The sequence below is a fragment of the Aspergillus multicolor genome, assembly GCF_047715735.1.
Source record: "Aspergillus multicolor strain CBS 133.54 unplaced genomic scaffold BDW74scaffold_10, whole genome shotgun sequence".
Lineage (NCBI taxonomy): Eukaryota > Fungi > Ascomycota > Eurotiomycetes > Eurotiales > Aspergillaceae > Aspergillus > Aspergillus multicolor.
Window position 1 is genome coordinate 96,139 of NW_027395961.1, and position 20,118 is coordinate 116,256.

General features: G+C 50.7%; 10 protein-coding genes across 10 annotated transcripts; 4 read left to right on the forward strand and 6 right to left on the reverse strand.

Moving 5' to 3' along the window:
- Positions 1-4: 4 nt before the first annotated feature.
- Positions 5-2,999, reverse strand: BDW74DRAFT_151873 (uncharacterized protein). Its single transcript, XM_073724266.1, has 4 exons — positions 2,772-2,999; positions 692-2,701; positions 180-598; positions 5-72 (listed from the first exon to the last, which is right to left on the reverse strand). The coding sequence occupies exons 1-3, from the start codon at positions 2,782-2,784 to the stop codon at positions 465-467; spliced, it is 2,157 nt and encodes a 718-aa protein (XP_073584436.1). The 5' UTR covers positions 2,785-2,999; the 3' UTR covers positions 5-72; positions 180-464.
- Positions 3,000-3,530: 531 nt separating this feature from the next.
- BDW74DRAFT_151874 (uncharacterized protein) lies at positions 3,531-5,083 on the reverse strand. The gene has a single exon (XM_073724267.1). The coding sequence runs from the start codon at positions 5,014-5,016 to the stop codon at positions 3,610-3,612; it is 1,407 nt and encodes a 468-aa protein (XP_073584437.1). The 5' UTR covers positions 5,017-5,083; the 3' UTR covers positions 3,531-3,609.
- Positions 5,061-5,703, forward strand: BDW74DRAFT_151876 (uncharacterized protein). Its single transcript, XM_073724268.1, has one exon. It carries the CDS (start codon positions 5,108-5,110, stop codon positions 5,417-5,419), a length of 312 nt encoding a protein of 103 aa, XP_073584438.1. The 5' UTR covers positions 5,061-5,107; the 3' UTR covers positions 5,420-5,703.
- A 373-nt stretch (positions 5,704-6,076) lies between these two features.
- BDW74DRAFT_151880 (rhomboid protease PCP1) lies at positions 6,077-8,278 on the reverse strand. Its single transcript, XM_073724269.1, has 5 exons — positions 7,391-8,278; positions 7,235-7,338; positions 6,855-7,185; positions 6,627-6,801; positions 6,077-6,560 (listed from the first exon to the last, which is right to left on the reverse strand). The coding sequence occupies exons 1-5, from the start codon at positions 8,232-8,234 to the stop codon at positions 6,329-6,331; spliced, it is 1,686 nt and encodes a 561-aa protein (XP_073584439.1). The 5' UTR covers positions 8,235-8,278; the 3' UTR covers positions 6,077-6,328.
- A 323-nt stretch (positions 8,279-8,601) lies between these two features.
- Positions 8,602-9,250, forward strand: BDW74DRAFT_151883 (uncharacterized protein). Its single transcript, XM_073724270.1, has one exon. The coding sequence runs from the start codon at positions 8,682-8,684 to the stop codon at positions 9,144-9,146; it is 465 nt and encodes a 154-aa protein (XP_073584440.1). The 5' UTR covers positions 8,602-8,681; the 3' UTR covers positions 9,147-9,250.
- A 305-nt stretch (positions 9,251-9,555) lies between these two features.
- On the reverse strand, positions 9,556-10,860 carry BDW74DRAFT_12208 (Mob1/phocein family protein). The gene is made up of 3 exons (XM_073722041.1): positions 10,492-10,860; positions 10,315-10,429; positions 9,556-10,256 (listed from the first exon to the last, which is right to left on the reverse strand). Exons 1-3 carry the CDS (start codon positions 10,727-10,729, stop codon positions 9,737-9,739), a joined length of 873 nt encoding a protein of 290 aa, XP_073584441.1. The 5' UTR covers positions 10,730-10,860; the 3' UTR covers positions 9,556-9,736.
- A 589-nt stretch (positions 10,861-11,449) lies between these two features.
- BDW74DRAFT_12212 (Paf1-complex subunit LEO1) lies at positions 11,450-13,264 on the forward strand. The gene is made up of 3 exons (XM_073722044.1): positions 11,450-11,775; positions 11,829-12,009; positions 12,066-13,264. Exons 1-3 carry the CDS (start codon positions 11,576-11,578, stop codon positions 13,068-13,070), a joined length of 1,386 nt encoding a protein of 461 aa, XP_073584442.1. The 5' UTR covers positions 11,450-11,575; the 3' UTR covers positions 13,071-13,264.
- Positions 13,265-13,311: 47 nt separating this feature from the next.
- BDW74DRAFT_151887 (Zn(II)2Cys6 transcription factor rglT) lies at positions 13,312-14,866 on the reverse strand. Its single transcript, XM_073724271.1, has 2 exons — positions 14,661-14,866; positions 13,312-14,605 (listed from the first exon to the last, which is right to left on the reverse strand). Exons 1-2 carry the CDS (start codon positions 14,782-14,784, stop codon positions 13,458-13,460), a joined length of 1,272 nt encoding a protein of 423 aa, XP_073584443.1. The 5' UTR covers positions 14,785-14,866; the 3' UTR covers positions 13,312-13,457.
- A 142-nt stretch (positions 14,867-15,008) lies between these two features.
- Positions 15,009-17,507, forward strand: erb1 (ribosome biogenesis protein ERB1). The gene has a single exon (XM_073724272.1). It carries the CDS (start codon positions 15,049-15,051, stop codon positions 17,422-17,424), a length of 2,376 nt encoding a protein of 791 aa, XP_073584444.1. The 5' UTR covers positions 15,009-15,048; the 3' UTR covers positions 17,425-17,507.
- A 35-nt stretch (positions 17,508-17,542) lies between these two features.
- On the reverse strand, positions 17,543-20,091 carry BDW74DRAFT_12224 (putative AAA family ATPase/60S ribosome export protein Rix7). The gene is made up of 3 exons (XM_073722047.1): positions 19,912-20,091; positions 19,613-19,855; positions 17,543-19,559 (listed from the first exon to the last, which is right to left on the reverse strand). The coding sequence occupies exons 1-3, from the start codon at positions 19,957-19,959 to the stop codon at positions 17,661-17,663; spliced, it is 2,190 nt and encodes a 729-aa protein (XP_073584445.1). The 5' UTR covers positions 19,960-20,091; the 3' UTR covers positions 17,543-17,660.
- Between the last annotated feature and the right edge of the window lie 27 nt (positions 20,092-20,118).

Sequence of the window (20,118 nt, forward strand, 5' to 3'; positions counted from 1 at the left end):
CTTCTCTTTCACTCTTCGAGTATGATGCGATGCCTTATTTGTGAAGGGATAAAAACAGTCCTAGGATAGAAAAGGTGTGTACCTTTACGTACCGGTACTACTCCGGTTCCTTCCATTCAGTCATATATGGCTCCTGCAATTATATGGTCAAATCGAGGTTCAACAAGCTAATAGGACACAGTACTAAATGACCCAAACGATTGGTAGATAATGAAGAAACGATTGGTAGATCATGAAGAAGAGTACCACCCTGGGAGAAAAAAGATCACTGTTACATAAAAACATGACATATAAGGGCGAGGGCAAATACATCACACATTGAACAAGCAAATGGATATCGAATAATGACAAACCAACTGAAAGTCGATGAGATACTGGGTATACAGAGCAGCAGGAGCAGTATGCTCTCATCGTGATTACATAATAGTTTTCTTTCCTTTCTATTCATGAGCAAGTCGAACTGACTAGGTCGAGGATTGCGGGCGAGCATCGCGCCGGTGGGAATGCGAACGGATAGATGCGGCTGCTGCATGGAGAGAGCGGGATCGAGAGTGCGGCCGCGCGTCGGCTTCCGTTGGAGTGAATGCCAAGGCAGGGACTGTATCGAAGTTAGCTCTATCGTCTTTTATTAAGAGGAAGGAAAGTGGGTTCTATTAGGGGTAAGGTAGCAGGGATTAGGTGGGTATCATACTGCTGAATCCGTAGCCATGGGCTGCCCCTTCTCTGTTTTGGGGGTTAATTTCTACACGGATGGAGACGTTAAGGCCGCCATGGAGAGTGCCCGTGCTACCGACACCATCCGCTGCTGAGTGAGCAGAACCAGCTGTTGACTCGCCGGTGTGCAGGGGAGAGTGGCCGTCTTTGGGTATTGGGAGAGACACGCCGTTTTGTTGCGCGGTGTCGCCATTGGTGGCAACTGCTTCAATCTCTGTGATGCAGGCGTAGTTGCGGGAAGGCATGGTGACTTTGTTCCAAGACGCGCTCTTGTCTACTCCCCCTGGCTGACCGTCGAAGAAATCCATCAAAGTTTCATCGGTATCCGGGTCTAGATGGTGGATCTTGTTTCGCCGCGCAAGTAGGTTTGCAACGGCTTTTGGAGGTGGCTTGTTAGTGATAGCGCTGCTAACGATATTGACCATGTACCGTGGGTCATTTTCACTATGGATACCCAACTTGGGGTTCGAGTAAAAGCGTCCGATAGCCGCCAAGTGCACATCGCCTCCCAGGATAGTCACACGCGCGGAATGAGCCTTGGAAAAATCCTGTAAGCGCTGAATAAAGATTCTGCGCTCCCGCTTATGCTGACGGGCCGTATAGTGGTCATCAAGATCATCTAGCAGATCGACCTGCCCATCAAACTGGTTGAAGAAGCCACCGGCAAGTCCAAATCGCTTGTTGAGTAAGCGAATGGGAGCAATGACTGGTGAGCTTAATATGTTCTCGAGCCATGCGAGACGTGGGTAAGCGATGGGAACGCCCAGAAGCACAATGAGATGTTTGATTTCGCCGTTCGCGGCAGCGACCTCTTGTTCCAGCCGGGAGAAAATAAGGTCATATGTATCCGGATAATTGACCTGATGGCGGGTACGCTCCGTGCGTGCATCGACGCCAATGAACGCCATGCGTTTGCCAAGGCGCATGTACAGATTTCGGCTCTTTTCCTCGACATAGGGGCCGGGGCGCTTGCCGATAATCCAGCTATTGTCCTCCACTTGGTCCTCCAAAACGAAGGTATCCTCCAGTTGTCGAGGGTCGGCACCCGCAGTGCCATTCACAGCCTGCATAGTTTGCGGTGCGTCGGTGGTGTAGGTGGACTTCGGGGGCGCAATGTGATGTTGAAACAAACAGTAGTACTTGAAAGCGACGCCACCGATGCCACGGAAGACAGAACATTTCATAAAGTGGTCAGTGTAGGAGCCAAATCCGTCGATAATATCGTGGTCGTCCCAAATGTTGATTTGAGGGATCCGGCCATTAGCCTCCTTGAATGGCTCCGTAGAATACCATCTAATATAGTTTGCGAAGTAATACTCATCGCAGGCCGCGCGAAGATTGTTATCGAAAGAATGCGTGCGCCTCTTATGAGGATTGCCTATAGAAGTCCATGCCTTTAATGGGCCGTCCACCCGAATACCATCGTTATAGATCTGATCACCGCCACCTATCATAACGTGGAACGGTTTCTGGGCATGTATTCGCAGGACATCCTTCCACAAGTTGGGGCCAATCCAGGCGTCCATATCGGTGCCCACGGAGAAGCCATTGCAAGAATGGAACATCAGGCGCATTGACTGAGTGCGCGATGGAACGACAAAATCCCAGGGCGAGTGAACCTCGCCGCCATCAGGATAGCGCAGCCCGGGAATCGTGTATGACCATCGCACCTCATAGTCCTCCAAGGGCAAAGTGATAGAGAAGCGCCAGAAGGCTTTCTGCGGGTCTTCGAACAAGCGCAACCCGTCAATTGTGACACCCTGCGTGTTGGCGGCAGCTTGGGTAAGTGCTTGATCGGGCGTAACAGGGCCGGCTTGACGCAAGTACAGACGCGGCTGCCGCTGGCCGGGTTTTGTGACAATCAAGACACTCCCATGCCAAATTGACGAGGAGGGAGTAACATCCATGTTCTTGAAGTTGAGGAGCGGGCCGCAGGTGACGTCAACCTGGGCGTTGGTCTCCGAGACACCGGCATTGGAGTATGCATCTGTCGCAGAAACACTCAATTGTCAGATGAAAAGGCAATAGTAAAGGGCCATTGGGCAGGATTGAAGTACCGGTTGCCGCCATTATTACGAGGGTGGAACGAGCGCGGATCCGTCGCTGACGGAGATTAACACGTGGTATTAGGGCCGGCACCTATAGAAAAACAAAATAACAAAGGGGGTATCCAAAGAGGTCAATTCGCAAGAGAGGGATTAAGAGGAGGAAAAGAAAAGAGATGCCACGGTCAGAGAAATGAAATGGGGGCCAGGGAGTGAGAGGCAGGGGAAGGGAGATTAAGAGATTCAGCAGTGGAGCTGAAAGGGAGCAGCCACAGGAAAGATCCGAAGGGATCAGCTCAGGAACCAACAGAAACCGATTCATTACGGAGTACATGATGAAAACAGGCAGCACAATTAGCTTATGCCGGGTCCACCTCGTCCCAATAGGGCTGTCAAGCTGCCAGTCATGGACGGAATATGGACCTGTCGTCCTGGGCTATACTGCTAACAGACATGGTTAGCCACGCCCCAGCCACCGCGAACTCTGCGAGTCAGGCTGTGTGGCTGGGCCGATGCCCACGTACTCCGTAGATAGCGGTTAGCGCTCCCAGCACCTGTACGATGACGGAACTGTACGAAGTACCAGAATGATGACCATTATCCTTGCCAATCGCTGCTGCCACTCAAAAAGTAGTAGATAATATATCAGACACAACAAGATCCTGCCAACTCCAAACTCCAGAGAATGACGATTCAAAGTCCCAGCAAGACACAAATAATATCGACTCCTACACAGATCGCCCGCCAACGCCAGAAAGAAAAAGAGGAAAAGGAATATATCACCAACCCCTTGGCCGTGGTCCAAACGCCCTAGATGCATTGCATATACCCAAGCCAGTCGATGCCAGTGCTATGGAGACGCCCTGTCTCGTTCCGAGCGTACATCGAGCTTCCAATCATTACCATCACATCCCACTCCGAGTGATTGAATCTCAACGCCTATGCTCGTCAAGAAGTCTCCAAACTCCCCTCGGTTCGCCAGAGTGTCCAACTCTGGGTCGGTCTGCACCAAACATAAGGCCCGTTCCAAAAGCACGTGAAGTGGTACATGGTGATATGCAGTGGACTCGAACCTATCACATTGCTCCGTGGTAGGCGTGACAATCACGAAAGATTCGGGGCTAGGACTCTCCCAGTGATTCAGAGCATCACGATCGGATCTAGGTTGTGGAACTGTAGAGATTTCCGCTGGGGCAGCCGCACTAAGACCTACAGCACCTTGTCCTGCTTTTGCAATGATGCTCCGAAGTACACTTTCCTGGTCCTGAGCGGCCTCGGTTTCAGGGGCGACAAAGAGATCTTCCAGTCGCTTCTCCACGCGGTTTTTTCTATGCATGCGCTCGTCATGGCGGATCTGGTTGCAGGTTTTGAGGCCAGGTGCCGCCCAGGACTGTCCCTTTAGGCTGCCGTCCTGCTCAGACTTTTCAAATGTGTAAAGGTCGTTGGTGTATTGGTTGATAATCGTTTTGCTCTTGTATTGCTCCTTGGAGTAACCATCTCGAACAGCGAACCACGCCCTGTATGAAGCCCGCTGGAGAATTAGACGGCCTTGCTCAATATATGATGCAAGTCTTTTTTGAAAGTCGGGAAGCGATCCGGTGTTCTTCTTGAAGAGAATCTCACTGAAATCCAGCAGCCACTGACACCACAATGTCGCGATGATAATCTCGAGACCGGGGTCATCGTCCGATTCCAATGCTAAGCAATACTGGCTCGAGCTGAGAATGCCCATTCCAACGGGCATTTCCCCTCTACCTAGGCTTGTGTCCATTATGTGTATGAGATCAGGAACGGTTACTGTGTATACGTTGCTGCTATTGTCCCAGACACACCAAAGGTCACTCAGGTCATGGGGAAACCAGTCGAAATGGCGAGCATACAGTGTCTTGCAATCGTAGTCGAAGCCTAACACGTAGTGTCGACCGTCAAAGGAAGGGTTTCGATCCGCAAAGTGATCACGATCCGCAATGGGCAAGACGCCAAACAGGAGCTGGGGCTGGTCCCCTGGAAAACACTGAGACAACAACGCTCGGTCTTCAGCAAATTTGTCGTAGGTAAGCGGACGACAGTCAGCGCCGTCAAATATAAAGGTGCCGTCACGTCTTGCTTGCAGTGTCTGATTCCTTTCAGCAGAGCAGAGGTATAGATGATAATCGACAATGGCCCACGGGTGACTGACGACATATGCAGGAGGCTCGGAACGACGTTGGTCCATAGCATCCTCATCCGCTGTCTCGTCGTCGTCGTCGTCGATCATTGAATCGTCTAACGCAAGCACTGAAGTTCCTTCAACTTGGTCCTTGTTCCCGCTGTGCTCGTTGACGACAGTTCTCTGGATTTCGTCCTGGATGTCGTTGCCCATCATGTTGTCCTTGGTCGCGTCGTCTGTATATTCTAGCTCGCGTTCACTACCCAGATCCTCAATCTGGGCTTCCGCATCCATTGTCAACGTGTTCTTCTCTAGCAGCTGTCGAGCTAGCTTGATTCCCTCTCTAGTTCTCTTCATCTTGAAAATGGGGCTTATAAGCTCTGCCCTTCCTGGACCAGCTTCCCGATTTGCAGAGCGATCAAGCTTATACAGCATTTCTCAGTCTCTGTTGTGGGCAGAGCCCAGCAAGATCAAAACAAGGCAAAAGGAGAAGTCCGATGAAGAGAAATAAAGCTCGGATAAGAATGTTGTTGCTTAGACCTGAATTCAGGATGTCGGTAGGTAGAGTGTTGAGGGGTAAGCAAAGGAGGACACAAGTCACTAGAAGAAGAATGGGGGAAACTGAGAGAAAGAAGTAGCCATGTCATTGACTTAGAGGATAAATTCTAAGTGAGGTCAAAACATGCGCATATACAGCTCGCCTCTATGTCCGAACGCACATAGTTCACGCACACCCTAGTCCAGAATCAATATTTGCCTAAACAGAAAATGATTAGCACCAAGCATACAAGATTCCTACTGCAGTCTGCCTACAGACCAGCTGAGTCTGTAGCTTACAATGTATTTGGCTTCCAGAAATCAGGTAGATACCCTATGCCCTCAAGATCTTTGTGGCACAGTCTCTCATGAACACACAATCTCAAAATACATCCCAGGGGCAGGAGCGGGATGGTAAAGGAACAATTAGAACAAAGAGAGCCCTTCTCGAAGCTACAATGTTTGAGAATCAAATACAATTTTGAAAGGACGGCTGAATACACACGATGCGACCCTTAAGGCTGTCTTCGCCTCTTAGCTGCTCTACCTTGAAATTTTTATCGCTATTCCAGACTATTACTAGGTCGTGGCATTGCGGATTTGGCCTATGTCTATGTAAGAGGTCCTGGACTTGACTCGATTCTACCTATATCCTGCCCTGTAAGACCATACATAGTATAGCATTGTCTATTCTTGCCGGTGTGAGGAAGGCAGAAATGGAATTGTAGTGATTACGGAGTAGAATGAAGTGAGATGGGTATTTGTTCGCCAAGCAAATTTAGGTATAACACAGGTCTTGAAAGGGAATGACGGAACACTAAGGGCCCGGCAGCATCTTCGGCAAAGCAAGCCCCTAGGGCTGCCGCTCCAGAAGATTGAGCGATCATCCTTTGTTCTTCTCCTTTTCCCTACGCACTCTCGACCTGTGAGCAAATGCGAAAGCGGCCCCAATCGAATACCCGCCAATATGTGCGCAGTAATCGACATGCGGTGCGCGGCGGCTGAACAGGGCGCCGGCGATGTTCAAGGTGACCAGACCGGCGAAGAACATCCAAACCGGGGCGGAAACGCAATCTTGCCACTCGGTTGGTAAGAAAAAGAAAACCAGGTTTTTACTGACCAGCATTAGTAAGTGACCTAAAGATTGGGAAATTTTGCAGGAACGTGGGAGGTTAGGTTACTCTGGATGGATCACAGCAGTGGCAGCGAGTACGCCGCTGACTGCGCTACTGGCTCCGAGGGAAGTTGCGTGTAGTGAGTTCCGAAAAACTAGCATTGAGAGGGATGCGAAAGAGCCAAATACGCCAGATGCGAGGTACAGGGCAAGAAAGTTGCCTCGCCCAATATCATCGTGCACTTTGGTTGTTTGGTTAGCAGATTTACGCAAGCGAAGGGTGGTGAGAACTTGCGCTTAGTGCCGAAAACCCAAAGCACCAACATATTCATCGAAAAGTGAATTAGTTTCTGGTGGCTAAACACGTTCCCAACCAGCCCGAAGACGCGCGGATTTGCAGGGACGTTAATAAAATAACGATTGAGAAGTCTCCAAGCTGGCGGCCACCTCCATAGCGAGAAGATTCCTAGGTTTAGACCAATAATACCTGAAACGGTGGCGGCCGCTGGTGGTAGACTTGCCCACATACGATCTACCTTAGCTGGCGGTTGATATGTCATAGCAAACCCATAGCATAGTCCAAGACTGATGAGAGTGAAGATAAGCGCAGGGATCAAGCGGCTGCTCTATTGGATGGTCAGCGGGACACGCGACATGGCAAGCGGATAATTCTACCGTTGTCAGCTGTGAGAAATCCGTTTCATTATCCGTTGCCCGGAGGTGGTGTTTTTGTATCCACGCAAGAAGCGGCCGATGATAGGGATCGGCCCGCCCTTGAACTATGACAGATATTAGTGAAACTAATCAGCAAGATCTGGAATCATAGCATACCTTCTAAAGCAGACGTATCCTCGAATTTCTGAAGCGCAGTGTTCTTAGCCCTGTACTGTCTCATTTGCTCGCGGTGCCTCTTCTCGCCCTCGAGCCACTCCTGCCGTTCCTTCTCCGTCTGGGCAAGAATTCTCTTTTCGTTTTGTTCTCGAATTTGCTTCAGAATGCTCTTTCCCGAGGGATCATTTTGCTCGCCCAATTGAGCGCCATATGAACCGCTTTGAGGTTTGTACAGACCCAGTTCCTCTGCCTCTCGGGCGTGTTCCTCTTCCAACTCCTGCTCCTCCCGTTCAACTCGAGCAAGAATGGCGGCATCTTCGTCTATCGGGTAGTGCCTTCGGAGATATTCGAGGCCAGCATCGATTGTAGAAGGTCGCGCGGCGCGTCTGATATCGATAGGAAAGTCGAGGTCAAGGGTACCGGCAAGCCGTCTAGCTTGTAGAACCGAGAGAACCCGGTTACCCATAGCAGGTGACAGCTTATCTCGGGATCCAAAGATCTTCGTGATTTCGGTCTTGGAAAATGGGACATTGCGCAACTTAATTCCTTTCTCTACCGGATCAGGTGTTGGCTTATTGGAAGATAGAGCTGCGGAGCTCTGGAAGCATTGATGTCGAATTCGACATGACAATGGTAAACATTTGGCTGAGGTGGTCGAAGTGGGAATCGATAATGAAAAAGGTCTCCAGGAGCTCTGGAGCCATCGCAAGTTGCTATTGAGATACCGTGTCGGGGAGATTTGTCCGAGTGCGCGGGATGGTGCGGCTAGGTCTGGCGGACACAAGCTTGAAGGCCGAAGTCCTGGGCATGGAGTGCGCCATGCTACGCAGAGGACATTGCTCATATCCTGCAGCTCTCGGGGTATGCCCGGTTTCAATGTGACTGGAGAGGACTTGGTGGTAATGCCTATAGAATAGTTAGTGGAATCATCAGTTCCCCGGTTCTTGCTCCGCGCCGCCGAGAGTTGTTCCGAGTATACATAGTAGGTTTACCTTGATCACCTCAAGAGGATACTATAAAGATAGGGCACGTATACGTGTATATGGGTGTGTCTATTTCCATCTTGTTTTGCATCGAAGTCTTTTCGAGTATGCGTCATGTCTAAAAGCTAATCCGTTGCTTGTTTCAGCATTCACATGCCTCGGGGGCATTTATATATATATGTAGCAGTATGCCCCACGAAACCTCCCCTCGTGATATATCAGCCTATAGGAGGACATTGCTACAACCAGCAAAATACTCCCCTACGAAGCCCAAACAAACAAGCGGTCCACATACGACACCAGAAAGAATGTCATCAGAGACCTCCCCAATAAGCCCCGCCGCCTTTGCCGAAGCTATCAAGGAGCTCACGCTCCCGGTCCTCTACGCCAAAGTCGCAGAACTGCAAAACTCCATTGCGCACCTTCGGCGCTCGAACCGGGAACTGCAAATATTCATCATAGAGTCATGCGAGAGTGAAACGGATAGACATGAGCTGGAGGAATATATTGCGGAGAATGAAGGGGTGGAAAAGTCCATGAATGAGCGAATCCAGCTGTGTAAGGCTGAGGTTGAGGGGAGGGGTCAGACCTGGATTGACCTGGCGACGGAAGCAAATGATAATGAGAATAAAGGGCTGGAAGTCGGGCAAGAGCAGGGACAAACTGCTGGCATAAATGGTACGATTTCCAACGCGGAGATGGCGCCGACAGCAAGGTCAAGGGACCGGGAGCCTCGGGAGGATGATGGTGAAAACGATGGCGTTTACCTTTGATTCGGTGTGCTTAGTATGTACACTCTGTCTCGTCGTCTCATCATACTAGCACAGACTGCCAGATAGAGCATAAGTGCCTTTGTTTTACTATACAGCCTTCCAAAGTATAACGACTGAAGCCGAGTTGGCGGTCCTAGGCGCTCCTCATCCACGAGCCTACAAAATACATCCCATCAACCATTACACCCACGCTAGGTGCGCTCGATGTCTAGTTGAACGCCTGAGTTAAGTATCATGAGCCCAGTAACCCACCAAGCCTAGAAGATGTTTCCTTGCATCATATAAAAAAGCACGCTGATTATCGAAGAACTTCTGTATTGGTCTGGATGAACATATAAAGACCGTATAAAATAATTGCGTCAGAGTACAAGGATGAAGGAATATGCATAATCACAAGAACAAAATATCGCTCTGCGTGCTAAATGCCCGAATCCTCTGCCCTACTGCATCATCTGCCCATCCACATGTTAGGCAGTGATAGCAACCGAAAGCAGGGAAAGGAATGATTGTAAATCAAAAGAACCCAGGTTCCAACGCCAGGTCAGAAAGAAGTTCATCGTGGAAGAAGAGGAGATAGACAAAACTCTAGCTTAGCTAGAACTCTGCTGAGCCCAATGACCACCGGCAAGCGCCTCAGGGGGGATGCGCTGCTGCTTGATGAAGAGATCTATCAGCGGCTGCATTGGCTCCATTTCCTTGTCGGAAACAAGTTTGTAGTACTTCGCAACAGTGACAAAATGAACAAAGCACATGTTGAGAATATCATGTTTGTTGATGTGCCAAAATGGGTTCAGCCAGTGTGCGTGGTACAGGTGCGCATAGCAGCGGAACATTTGTTTCATAATGCCCTGGCAATCCTTGTAGAAAGTCCGCGGGAAGCCGCTTGACTTGCCAATCCAATCTTCACCAGCAGCATTGGAGGCGGCATCAGAGGCAGGCGCACCTGTCGCTTCATTGAGCGCAAAGGTTTGAGGAACGCCAGTAACCTTCTCCGTGGGAAACATCACTGGGTCATGGATCTTGCTGACAATCCATTTCTCAACGCGGTTGATGAACTTAGGAGCCGAGATTTTAGCAGCTTGAGAATCGACGAGCCACGTGTAGGTTAAACTGGTTATCAGGTTAGCATACCGCAAGTAGACGGCGGCAAGAGTTCGATGAAACATACCGGCCGGCGGACATGGTGGGGCAGCTGGTTTCATTGCAAATGGGAAGCCCCGTATGACTATTCACTTCTTGAATGACCTTAAGCATGGCTTGAAGTAGACGGTTTTGTTCGACAACTGTATAAGAAGGATAGGAAGTTGGCGAAAAATTACCCAGTAGCGGATACCGATATGCTTACTCTGATGGGCCAGCCATTCTCCTAACTCCACATTCTTGGGACAAGCACACAAGGTCAAGAAGTTACCCTTGACGTTGAGTGGAGCGTATTTCTCCTGGAAGAAGTACTTGGGAGCATCGGGGTCATAAACAGCGGTGCCTTCAACGGCGGAGTGGTTGGATGCGAGGGACGGGGAGTTCGACACATGACCGTGAGGGCTCGGGGGGGCAGGCGACTGGCCAGGACTCCCGTTATTCATTTTATTGGCGTTGTTGTTGTTTTTGTTGTTTCCGCCTCTGCCAAAACCTTGGCGACTGTCACAAGTTAGAGTGAATCAGTATCGGTGGTTTCGACCTTCAAGTCGGCTGGAGCGGGGAGCTGGGGGACAAAAGCAAAGAGAAAGGGGGAAACATGAACACGAGTTGGGAGTAAGCGAAGACAAAGAATGCCCGACGGCGACACGATCAAGTAAATAGTGCGGCATCCCGAAGTGTAATCAGGGGCACTATCTACTGTGCCTTTTAGGGGGAGGGGAAGCGGGCGGGCAATAGAATATGCTTAACTCGCATTCTGAGTATGCATTCGAAGGGAGGGAATGTGAGGGGATGGAGTGGCAATTGCCTTTTCTCACAGGTGGAAGTGCACTTACACACTTTGAAAGAAGGTAGCCATGGTATATGAGCCTGGTCCGGTGAAACTGCGAGACCAAAAGACCTGTCTGAGAAGAAACGAGGAGGAACTTTAGGAAGATGGAGATAGCAGCGGCTCTTGAGTTGGGGTTTGGCTCCTGGCTCTTGACCCAAACTTCCAATCATCGTCGGGTCTGGCCCTGGGGAGCTGCCGCCGCTAAGCTTCTTGGGGCCCGGGATGGATTATCCTGTGTTCCTGGACTTGATGCCTGAGGCCCATAGGCTAATGGCCCGTGCGTTTAGATTCACTTGAATCTCCGAGTCTCATTATTGCTGCATTATTGGGCCCAAGAAGCTTGCAAGCACAACACAACAATTTCGACGAATTGGGCATTTCAACTGCTTGCTTGACTACACCAATCCTACAAGACTCACTTATCACTAGCCGATTACCGGATCGAGCTCTTTCTTTCCATATGTCCTCGTCGGACGATGAAGATGTGGTTCGGCGCCCTGCTCGGAGCGGTGCCGGTCAAGATTTGAGCAATGCTGAGAGCGCGCCTGGAAGCCCGGTGGCTACTCTCGATGCTGCCAACATGAGCGGCGTTGATGATGATGATGATGCAGACTTATTCGGCTCAGACGGATCCGAAGGAGGATTCGAGCAAGATACAGAGTGTGTATCAAAGGGTCAGAAAACGTGGAGGTTTTACGCTAATACGTCCGTAGCCAGCCCAAACGATCTCTTGATGATCGCGAGCTTGATTCGGCCGATGACGAGGATCGATACGACCGGGTCGGTGACCGCATGGAATATGAGGATGTAGGAGAAAGGGAGTTACAGGAAACAGTCAACATCATGGACTTGAGCTTGGCCCGGGCTCCGGAGCCTAAGTCTTCCAATGGCGAGGTTTGTTTTCGCGCTCTGTCTATTGGATCGGATCTGTACTCAACGTGTTTTTGCAGGTGTACACAATGCCGGTCCCCAATTTCCTTTCAATAGAGACAGAGGAGTTCAATCCAGAGACATACGTTGCGCCCCCATACTCTACTGCCGCGACGTCTTTGTGCTGGCGCTACGACCCGAACAAAGATAAGCTCCTTCAAGCTAACGCACGCATCATCCGCTGGGAGGATGGATCCATGACATTGCAACTAGCATCGGCTCCCAAAGAACAATACAAAATAGCGACAAAACCTCTTGCTCCTCTTAACAGCTCAGGCGACTACGATACGAAGCTAGATTCTCACGTGTATCTCGGAGCATTATCCGAAACCTCGGAAATCTTCCGCCTGACATCTCACTTAACCCATGGGCTCACCGTTTATCCCACGACCATGGAAACGGACGACGCTGTTCAGCGACTACAGGAATCTCTGGCTGCTGCTGCCCGCGGTGGCAAGAAGACGGTCGATGGGTCAGCACCCGTCATTGAAGTGAAGGAGGACCCCGAGCTTGCCAAGCGTCAAGCAGAGCTTGCGGAACGCGAGAAGTTGAAAGCAGCTCGTCGCCGCGAACAACTTGCAGACCGAGAGATGGACCGTGGCCGCAGATACGGCATGTCTCACCGCACAGGGGGTTCTGGCCTCACCGTTGGGGGCTTGGAGGACGATGACGGCTTGCTTACAACAAGACCCCGTGCGAAGAAGCCGCGTCGCCCTAACCGCAGGGGTGAAATCTACACCGATGACGAGGAGGAATATGGTGGTCGTGGACGGACACGGGAAGATGAATACGATGAAGATGATGGTTTCCTTGTTGGCAGCGACGAAGAGCCGGAAATCGTGGATGATGATGATGATGACGAAGACGTCTTGGAAGATGAAGATATGGATGCAGAAGGCGAAGACGACCTACCCCCTTCAAGGCCCAGGGAAAAGCGAGCATCCCCAGATGCAAGACCTACGGCAGGATCTCCTCCGGCTAGGAAGAAGAACCGCTTTGTGGTGGATGATGATGATGAGGAGTAATCCGCATGCTACTCGCTTCCTTGTTTTCCTCCTTATGCCTTTCCTAAGGACAATACCACGGTTCAATTTGTTGACAACAATTGTAATTGTAATTACTGGGGGGGGGGGACGGCGAATGGGCAATCCGTTTCTTGGTTTGTATATAGCTGGAGTTAGGGATAAGATATTGGAATAGGAGCATGGCGCTGGCTCCTTAACATCGTGGTATATTGCCAGTTAGAGGGTATTATAGGAAAGCACGAGTATGATTATGTCAGTGCTGAAAGTGGTATATGATTTCTCACTAAGCGCTCACAAACAATAGCCATTTATTCACATACAACGCTTGGTAGAGATTCTGAAAGTCCACGAACACCGACGCCGAAAGGATTCCGTATGAAAAATACATCAAGGTGAAACGCTACTGCTGCCGGGGCTCAGCGATGGTACACTTTCTGGGTACTCATCCAACTGGAATCCAAATTTTGCAATAACATTCCTCGCACTCTTCGCCACTCGAATGCAAAGCAAATCTTGCTCGTCGCGATTGAGGCAGTCCTGATCGGATCGGCCGTTGAGACGCTGCTCCGGTGACAAAGGGTGGGAGTCGGGGGATTCATGCCATCGTCGCTGACGGGCTTCCATCTCCTCAACCAAGTCGAGAACACTCGGCGCCTGTTGAGCGCAAGTTGTTTGAGCATCTAGATCCATCGGCCCACGTATAACACTGAAACGCACCAACTGCCGAAGGTAATCATTCCAAGCAGCTCTCAAGTCAGCAGATCGGTTGATCTTCGCGGCATACGCCGGGGGGGCAACTTGGTTTCCCAACTCACAGGCCTCTGCTCTAGAGACCCGTAGCCAAGAGTCAGCAATCACATTGAGAAGAGTGCCTGTGAACATGACATTTTGTAGGCCTGTGTCAAATTTGGTCGGGCATGACGGACAGCGTATGACAGACTGTGCGGTTCTAGCTGATATATATAGAGAGCAAATGGTGTGCTGAGATATTGGAAAGGGTTTGAGGGACGAAAGATGGCTAAGGCAGAGGTAAAGGTACGAAAGACAAGAGCATTCTTGGTCAGGCGACGAATCCGAGTGAGACGGCATTAAGGGAGGGGTAAGCCCTGGTGGCATTGTAAACGGCTTGGGCGCCGCTGCTGAAACACTGGAGAAATCCGGCCAAGGAGAGGTTGTCGCTGGGATCGAGCCCATGCTTTCATTAGGTGCTAGCTGCCATGTGTGGCGATGGTCTTCATCAGTCGATAATCGGTAAGGGAAGCTATATGGTGATGGGTGAGTTGAGGACAGTATCTGCGGCTCCTCAGATGCATCCGCAATTGCTTCCCCAAGATGAGGCACATGGGGTATTTGAGGAACGGTCCAAAGTTCGGAGTTTGGAACATGCAGATATGATATGTCCTCATTGTCTTCTCGTAACCGTTTCTTGGGCGGCCTTCCCATCTGCTTTTGCACGGAGTAGTGGCAGCTGAGGGACTGCTTTATGCAACGAGTGCACCCTGAAAGTTCACCAGAACATTTGAGCTTTCGCTTCCCTTTGCATTTATCAGTTAGGACTCTTTCAAGAATTGATATGCCAGAAAAACCCACTGCACTCGTCGCACGCCGCATGTCGTTTTACAGGCTGTGAAGCGGCGGTAGAAATATCTTGGAGTATCGAGTCGCCCGCAGAGGCGGGGTGCGACTGACCCCACGAATAAGCTTCGTACTGCATTATGAACTTAAATCACGAAGCGACATGCAGTACCAAGTGGACAATAGCAGGATAAATTAGTCTTTCAGAAATAAAAGGCAACGCGCGAGGTCAGCCAAGTCGCCCATGAACCCCATGAGATCCGAAACAAGGAAGCGGTACTGCTATCACGTGGGCGGTCAGCTTAATGCCGGCCTTTTGGGAAAAATCTAAAAAAAAAGTTGGATAAAGAGTGTAAAGCGACTGTTGTTGCGAGCATCGACCTCGTGCATATAATCGCCCGCCATGGCCGCCTTGAAAGCCTCCAAGAAAAGAAAGGCGATTACACGTGATGTGGAGGAGGAAGCAGGCGTTTTTTCTGGCGACGAGTTGAAATCCAAAGACTTGGATGGCACCCTTTCGGACAACGCGCACGACCTTTCGAGTGACGAGGACGACAGTGAATCCGAAATCGAGCTGATCGATGATTTCTCTAGCGATGAGGAAGACGAAGAAGAGGAAGAGCTTGATAGTGACGAGATTCCCTCTGAGGGAGAAGATGAAGGTATTTCAAGAAAAAAGTCAACCGCGGCCCTGGACCTGGACGGACTTGAAGACAAGGGCGAATCGAGCGAGGAAGGGGAACAACTCAATTATCGCATTGAGAAGGATGCAAACGGGAATGAACGCTACATCTACGACGAAATTAACCCCGACGATAACTCCGATTACTCTGATGTTGACGAGAACTCGAACACGATCGGCAACATTCCCTTGTCATTCTATGATCAATATCCCCATATCGGTTATGATATCAACGGCAAGAAGATACTCCGTCCTGCGAAAGGAGAGGCTCTTGATGCGTTACTAGACAGCATTGAGATTCCCAAAGGTTGGACTGGTCTCACTGACCCATCGACTGGGAAACCGTTGGAACTGAGCCAAGATGAACTCGAACTGTTGCGCAAAGTGCAGATGAACGAGATTCCTGAAGAAGGATACAACCCATATGAGCCGCTGACGGAGTGGTTCACGACTGAAAAGGAAATCATGCCTCTTAGTGCTGCTCCTGAGCCGAAGCGTCGATTCGTACCCTCGAAGCACGAAGCCAAACGCGTTATGAAGATCGTGAAGGCTATCCGGGAGGGACGTATACTACCATTCAAGCCGCCAACGGAGGAAGATGAGGAAGACAAGGATATTATGAACTATGACCTTTGGGCTGATGAGGCTGAGCGACCTGATCATCCCATGCATGTCCCGGCTCCCAAGCTTCCGCCACCGGGTTATGAGGAGAGTTACCATCCGCCGCCCGAATATTTGCCGGACAAAAAAGAACGAAAGGCATGGGAGGAGACTGAACCCGAAGAGAGAGAGGAGGACTTCCTTCCTCAGGACTTTGGTTCTCTTCGTCGGGTGCCCGGTTACGAGAGCTTTGTCAAAGAAAAGTTTGAGAGATGTCTGGACCTTTACTTAGCGCCCCGAGTTCGGAGAAGCAAGTTAAATATTGATCCCGAGAGTCTGCTTCCCAAACTGCCCAGTCCAGAGGAGCTGAAGCCGTTCCCAACCGCATGCGCTGCCGTCTTTAGAGGACACAAAGGCCGTGTCCGCAGCCTGGCTGTCGACCCTACAGGTATCTGGCTCGCCACTGGCGGCGACGATGGCACCGTCCGAGTTTGGGAGCTAATCACTGGCCGTCAGTTATGGAGTGTCAAGCTGGGTGAAGATGAGCCAATTAACGTGGTCCGCTGGCGCCCGGGCAAAGATGCTGTAATTCTTGCTGCCGCTGCAGGCGATGACATCTTCCTCGCAGTTCCGCCCATTGCAGATCCCGAAACAGAAAAGGCCAGTATTGACTTACTGGACGCTGGCTGGGGATATGCCGCGTCGAAGCCCGCCTCAAAGGCCGCAGACGAGGAGAAGAAGATCACGCCCCCCCAATGGATACGTCCCTCAGCGGCCCTCTCAGACTTAGGTGTATGTGCTGTGATTCCCCTCCGTTACATCGCCAAATCAATCTCATGGCACCGCCGTGGAGATTATTTCGTCACAGTGTGCTCCGGCGCCTCAACACCAGCCTCAGTGGCTATCTCTATTCACACCGTCTCCAAGCACCTTACCCAGTATCCCTTCCGCCGACGTATCAAGGGTGGCGGTCCTCCACAAACGGCACACTTTCACCCCTCGAAACCAATCCTCTTCGTTGCCAACCAGCGTACCATCCGTGCTTACGATCTTTCCCGTCAACTGCTCGTCAAGATTGTACAGCCCGGTGCCCGCTGGATTTCCTCATTTGACATCCACCCGACATCCGCCACGGCCGCAGGTGGCGACAATATTATCGTCGGTTCTTACGACCGCCGTCTACTCTGGCATGATCTCGAGCTCTCCCAACGCCCGTATAAGACCCTCCGCTACCACCGCAAGGCCATCCGTGCCGTTAAATTCCATCCCAGCGGCCGCTACCCTCTCTTTGCTGACGCCAGTGACGACGGATCTCTTCAAATCTTCCACGGGAATGTCACGGGTGATATGCTCAGCAATGCAACCATTGTTCCTCTAAAGGTGCTAAAGGGCCATAAGATCACGGGTGAACTGGGTGTCCTAGATATTGATTGGCACCCTCGCGAAGCGTGGTGCGTCAGTGCAGGTGCAGATGGGACATGTCGGTTGTGGATGTAACTGGCAATCTGCTGCTGCATTCTTACCATTACTTTTTTTTTTGCATGCCTTGACTGTAGATGGGCGTTTAGGTGTATATAATAGTTTGTTTAATATCCAGAGCATATACAAAAGTAGACCTTCTCTCAAATCTTCACAGGATATCTCATGTCGTGCGGATCCGCGACATTCGTCTAACATATCACAATCGTGTACAACGCTGTGATGGTCTAGGTCTATATTATGGCATTCGAGAATCAGACTACGCCACTACTCCAATCCCTCCTCAACTTCTCATACTTTTTCAAATCAGTCACGCTAGGCCGGATGAATGACTTAGCAGCTTCAAAGTCATCGTATATGATCGCATCCCGACGCTTGATGGCATTGTATCCAGCGCGCCGCACCAGGCTGGTAAGGTCTGCACCACTGAAGCCTTCGCACTCCTCCGCTAGGCGCCTCAAGTCTTCATTAAATTCAATGGGTAGCTTGCGTACGAGGGTCTGCAGGATTTCAGCACGCTCCAGGGGTGATGGCAAATTCACAAAGAGAAGGGTTTCCAGACGGCCGGGTCGCAGCATCGCGGGGTCGATGATATCGGGCCGGTTAGTAGCTGCAATGACATATATGCCCTGGCGGCTGCTGCCTAAGCCATCTAGTTCAGTGAGAAGGGTATTGACAACGCGGGCAGACGCCTCAGAGAGGGTGTCGTCCCGGCGGGGTACAAGGGCGTCAAGTTCATCGAAGAAGATGACACAGGGAACCGAAGAGCGAGCGCGAACAAAGACCTGCCGAACGGCACGCTCGGATTCGCCGACGTATTTATTAAGGAGTTCAGGTCCTTTGACGCTGATAAAGTTTGCTCGGGACTCGTTGGCCACGGCCTTTGCAAGGAGCGTCTTACCGCAACCCGGAGGCCCCCAGAGTAAGACACCAGTTGGAGCCGTAATGCCGACGCTAGCATAGAGTTCGGGGTTCTTTATCGGATCCACGATTGCAGTGGCAAGTTCGTCACGAATTCCACCTAGGGCACCGATATCTGCCCAGGTTGTGTCGGGGATGGTTGCGAAGCCCTCACGTTTGGACGACGGCTGTATTTTGGGGAGAGCAACAAAGAAGTCGTCATTTGATACAAGAACCACCTCCGCTTCGCTACCAATGGGGGTCTCCTTCGCGTGGGTGATGAGCCTCCGGAGCTCTTTCACCCTGGGGCTAAGATCATCCTCTCCCTCAATGTCCATTTCTTCGCCGCTGTTTGATTTCAAGAGGTCCAGGTATCTTTTGATTGCCGTGGAGCCAGCGGTGGAAACTAGGTCATTCAAATCTGCACCAACAAAACCGGGTGTTCTCTTGGCTAGAGTTTGGAAGTCTAAGTCATCCACGAGACGCATCTTGCGTGTTAGTGCACGGAGAATCTGCTCGCGAACAGGCTCAGAAGGAACAGTCATGTTGATTTCCTTATCGAATCTGCCTCCTCGACGCAATGCCGCGTCTAGGCTATCGGGCCGGTTCGTGGCTGCCAAGACGATGACAGGTTTTCCATCCGTTTTCTCTAGAGCAAGGTCATCCATACAAGTGAGGAGCTGAGCGACAATTCGTTTCTCCATTTCTCTTTGGGAGTTTTCTCGTTTCGGCGTGATAGCGTCGATCTCATCGATGAAAATGAGGCATGGTGCAATCCTCTTAGCCTCTTCGAAATGCTCGCGAAGAGCCTTTTCAGACTCTCCCGACATGCCGGAAACGATTGATGGCGCGGAAATGGATATGAATGGCACCCCAAGTTCTGCAGCGAACGCATTGGCAATCATGGTCTTTCCGCATCCTGGCGGGCCATGTAACAATACACCGCGGGGAGGCTGTACGTTAGATGCTAGATATACTTGTGGACGGGTCATTGGAAGAATGACAAGATCCCCGAGCTGTTGAATGACATCGTCCAATCCACCCAAATCCGCAAGGCTCACGTGGGTCGGCGGAGATCGGTCGATGGCGCTGTCTGCCTTGCGGCGCTTGGATGTATGCGATTCACCTTCACGGTGCCGCTTTTTTGTTGTAGTTGGTGCAGGTGTACCATTTTCTGCACTGTTCTCCATTTTCGGTGCCTTTGAGGCAGTATTCCAAGCACCTACAAGGCTCTTGTTCATGCTATTTGATTCCTGATGTTATCAGTAAGAGAGAAAGAATATACTTTGTAGGGAAATCCCCATACTTGTACGGGTTGTTCCTCCAGCCCTGCGAAGTCGCCATCTATTGAATCATTCTCATCTTCTCCTAGTACGTCAGTCTTGATGACTTCTACCACCCGCTCAATGCTGTCTTCGAGTATTCTCTTCGGCTTCCGGTTGAGACTCGAGTTCGATCGCTTGATAGATTCGTAGATGGTTGTGGCCGATAGACGGAACTGATCATTTTTAGCCTGATCGTCAACGATTTTGCGAACGATCTGGTAGACCTGAAAGACGAGAAAGCATTAGACGATTTGCTCTAGGGCTTGCCAATGTATCGCACCTCTTTATCAAGGCCCTGCCTTAAAGACGGTCTGCCTCCGCGACGCATCTCCTGCAAGATGAGCCGATATTAACTGAACCTCGAGATCATTGATCGTCGACTCTTTCCGATATGGAAATTCTATAATTTTGATGCGCGGAGAAATAGATTGACCGAGATAAGTACCGGCACATGGCACCAACCAACGTCATCCGCTACTAGCCATTA

Bases quoted from the DNA above. Each gene is read 5' to 3' on its own strand.
- BDW74DRAFT_151887 (XM_073724271.1), bottom strand. From the start codon at position 14,784: ATGCAGTACGAAGCTTATTCGTGGGGTCAGTCGCACCCCGCCTCTGCG. The intron at 14,606-14,660 runs GTGGGTTTTTCT...ATAAATGCAAAG, and splicing joins TGCGGCGTGCGACGAGTGCA to GGAAGCGAAAGCTCAAATGT.
- BDW74DRAFT_151874 (XM_073724267.1), bottom strand. From the start codon at position 5,016: ATGATCGACGACGACGACGACGAGACAGCGGATGAGGATGCTATGGAC.
- erb1 (XM_073724272.1), top strand. From the start codon at position 15,049: ATGGCCGCCTTGAAAGCCTCCAAGAAAAGAAAGGCGATTACACGTGAT.
- BDW74DRAFT_151876 (XM_073724268.1), top strand. From the start codon at position 5,108: ATGTCGTTGCCCATCATGTTGTCCTTGGTCGCGTCGTCTGTATATTCT.
- BDW74DRAFT_151880 (XM_073724269.1), bottom strand. From the start codon at position 8,234: ATGAGCAATGTCCTCTGCGTAGCATGGCGCACTCCATGCCCAGGACTT. The intron at 7,339-7,390 runs GTATGCTATGAT...TATCTGTCATAG, and splicing joins GGATACGTCTGCTTTAGAAG to TTCAAGGGCGGGCCGATCCC. The intron at 6,561-6,626 runs GTAACCTAACCT...AATGCTGGTCAG, and splicing joins ACTGCTGTGATCCATCCAGA to TAAAAACCTGGTTTTCTTTT.
- BDW74DRAFT_12212 (XM_073722044.1), top strand. From the start codon at position 11,576: ATGTCCTCGTCGGACGATGAAGATGTGGTTCGGCGCCCTGCTCGGAGC. The intron at 11,776-11,828 runs GTGTGTATCAAA...ATACGTCCGTAG, and splicing joins GGATTCGAGCAAGATACAGA to CCAGCCCAAACGATCTCTTG. The intron at 12,010-12,065 runs GTTTGTTTTCGC...GTGTTTTTGCAG, and splicing joins CTAAGTCTTCCAATGGCGAG to GTGTACACAATGCCGGTCCC.
- BDW74DRAFT_12224 (XM_073722047.1), bottom strand. From the start codon at position 19,959: ATGCGTCGCGGAGGCAGACCGTCTTTAAGGCAGGGCCTTGATAAAGAG. The intron at 19,856-19,911 runs GTGCGATACATT...CTCGTCTTTCAG, and splicing joins GGCAGGGCCTTGATAAAGAG to GTCTACCAGATCGTTCGCAA. The intron at 19,560-19,612 runs GTATGGGGATTT...TGATAACATCAG, and splicing joins TGGAGGAACAACCCGTACAA to GAATCAAATAGCATGAACAA.
- BDW74DRAFT_151873 (XM_073724266.1), bottom strand. The intron at 599-691 runs GTATGATACCCA...ACTTCGATACAG, and splicing joins CCATGGCTACGGATTCAGCA to TCCCTGCCTTGGCATTCACT.
- BDW74DRAFT_151883 (XM_073724270.1), top strand. From the start codon at position 8,682: ATGTCATCAGAGACCTCCCCAATAAGCCCCGCCGCCTTTGCCGAAGCT.
- BDW74DRAFT_12208 (XM_073722041.1), bottom strand. From the start codon at position 10,729: ATGAATAACGGGAGTCCTGGCCAGTCGCCTGCCCCCCCGAGCCCTCAC. The intron at 10,430-10,491 runs GTAAGCATATCG...CTTCTTATACAG, and splicing joins AGAATGGCTGGCCCATCAGA to TTGTCGAACAAAACCGTCTA. The intron at 10,257-10,314 runs GTATGTTTCATC...CCTGATAACCAG, and splicing joins CCCACCATGTCCGCCGGCCG to TTTAACCTACACGTGGCTCG.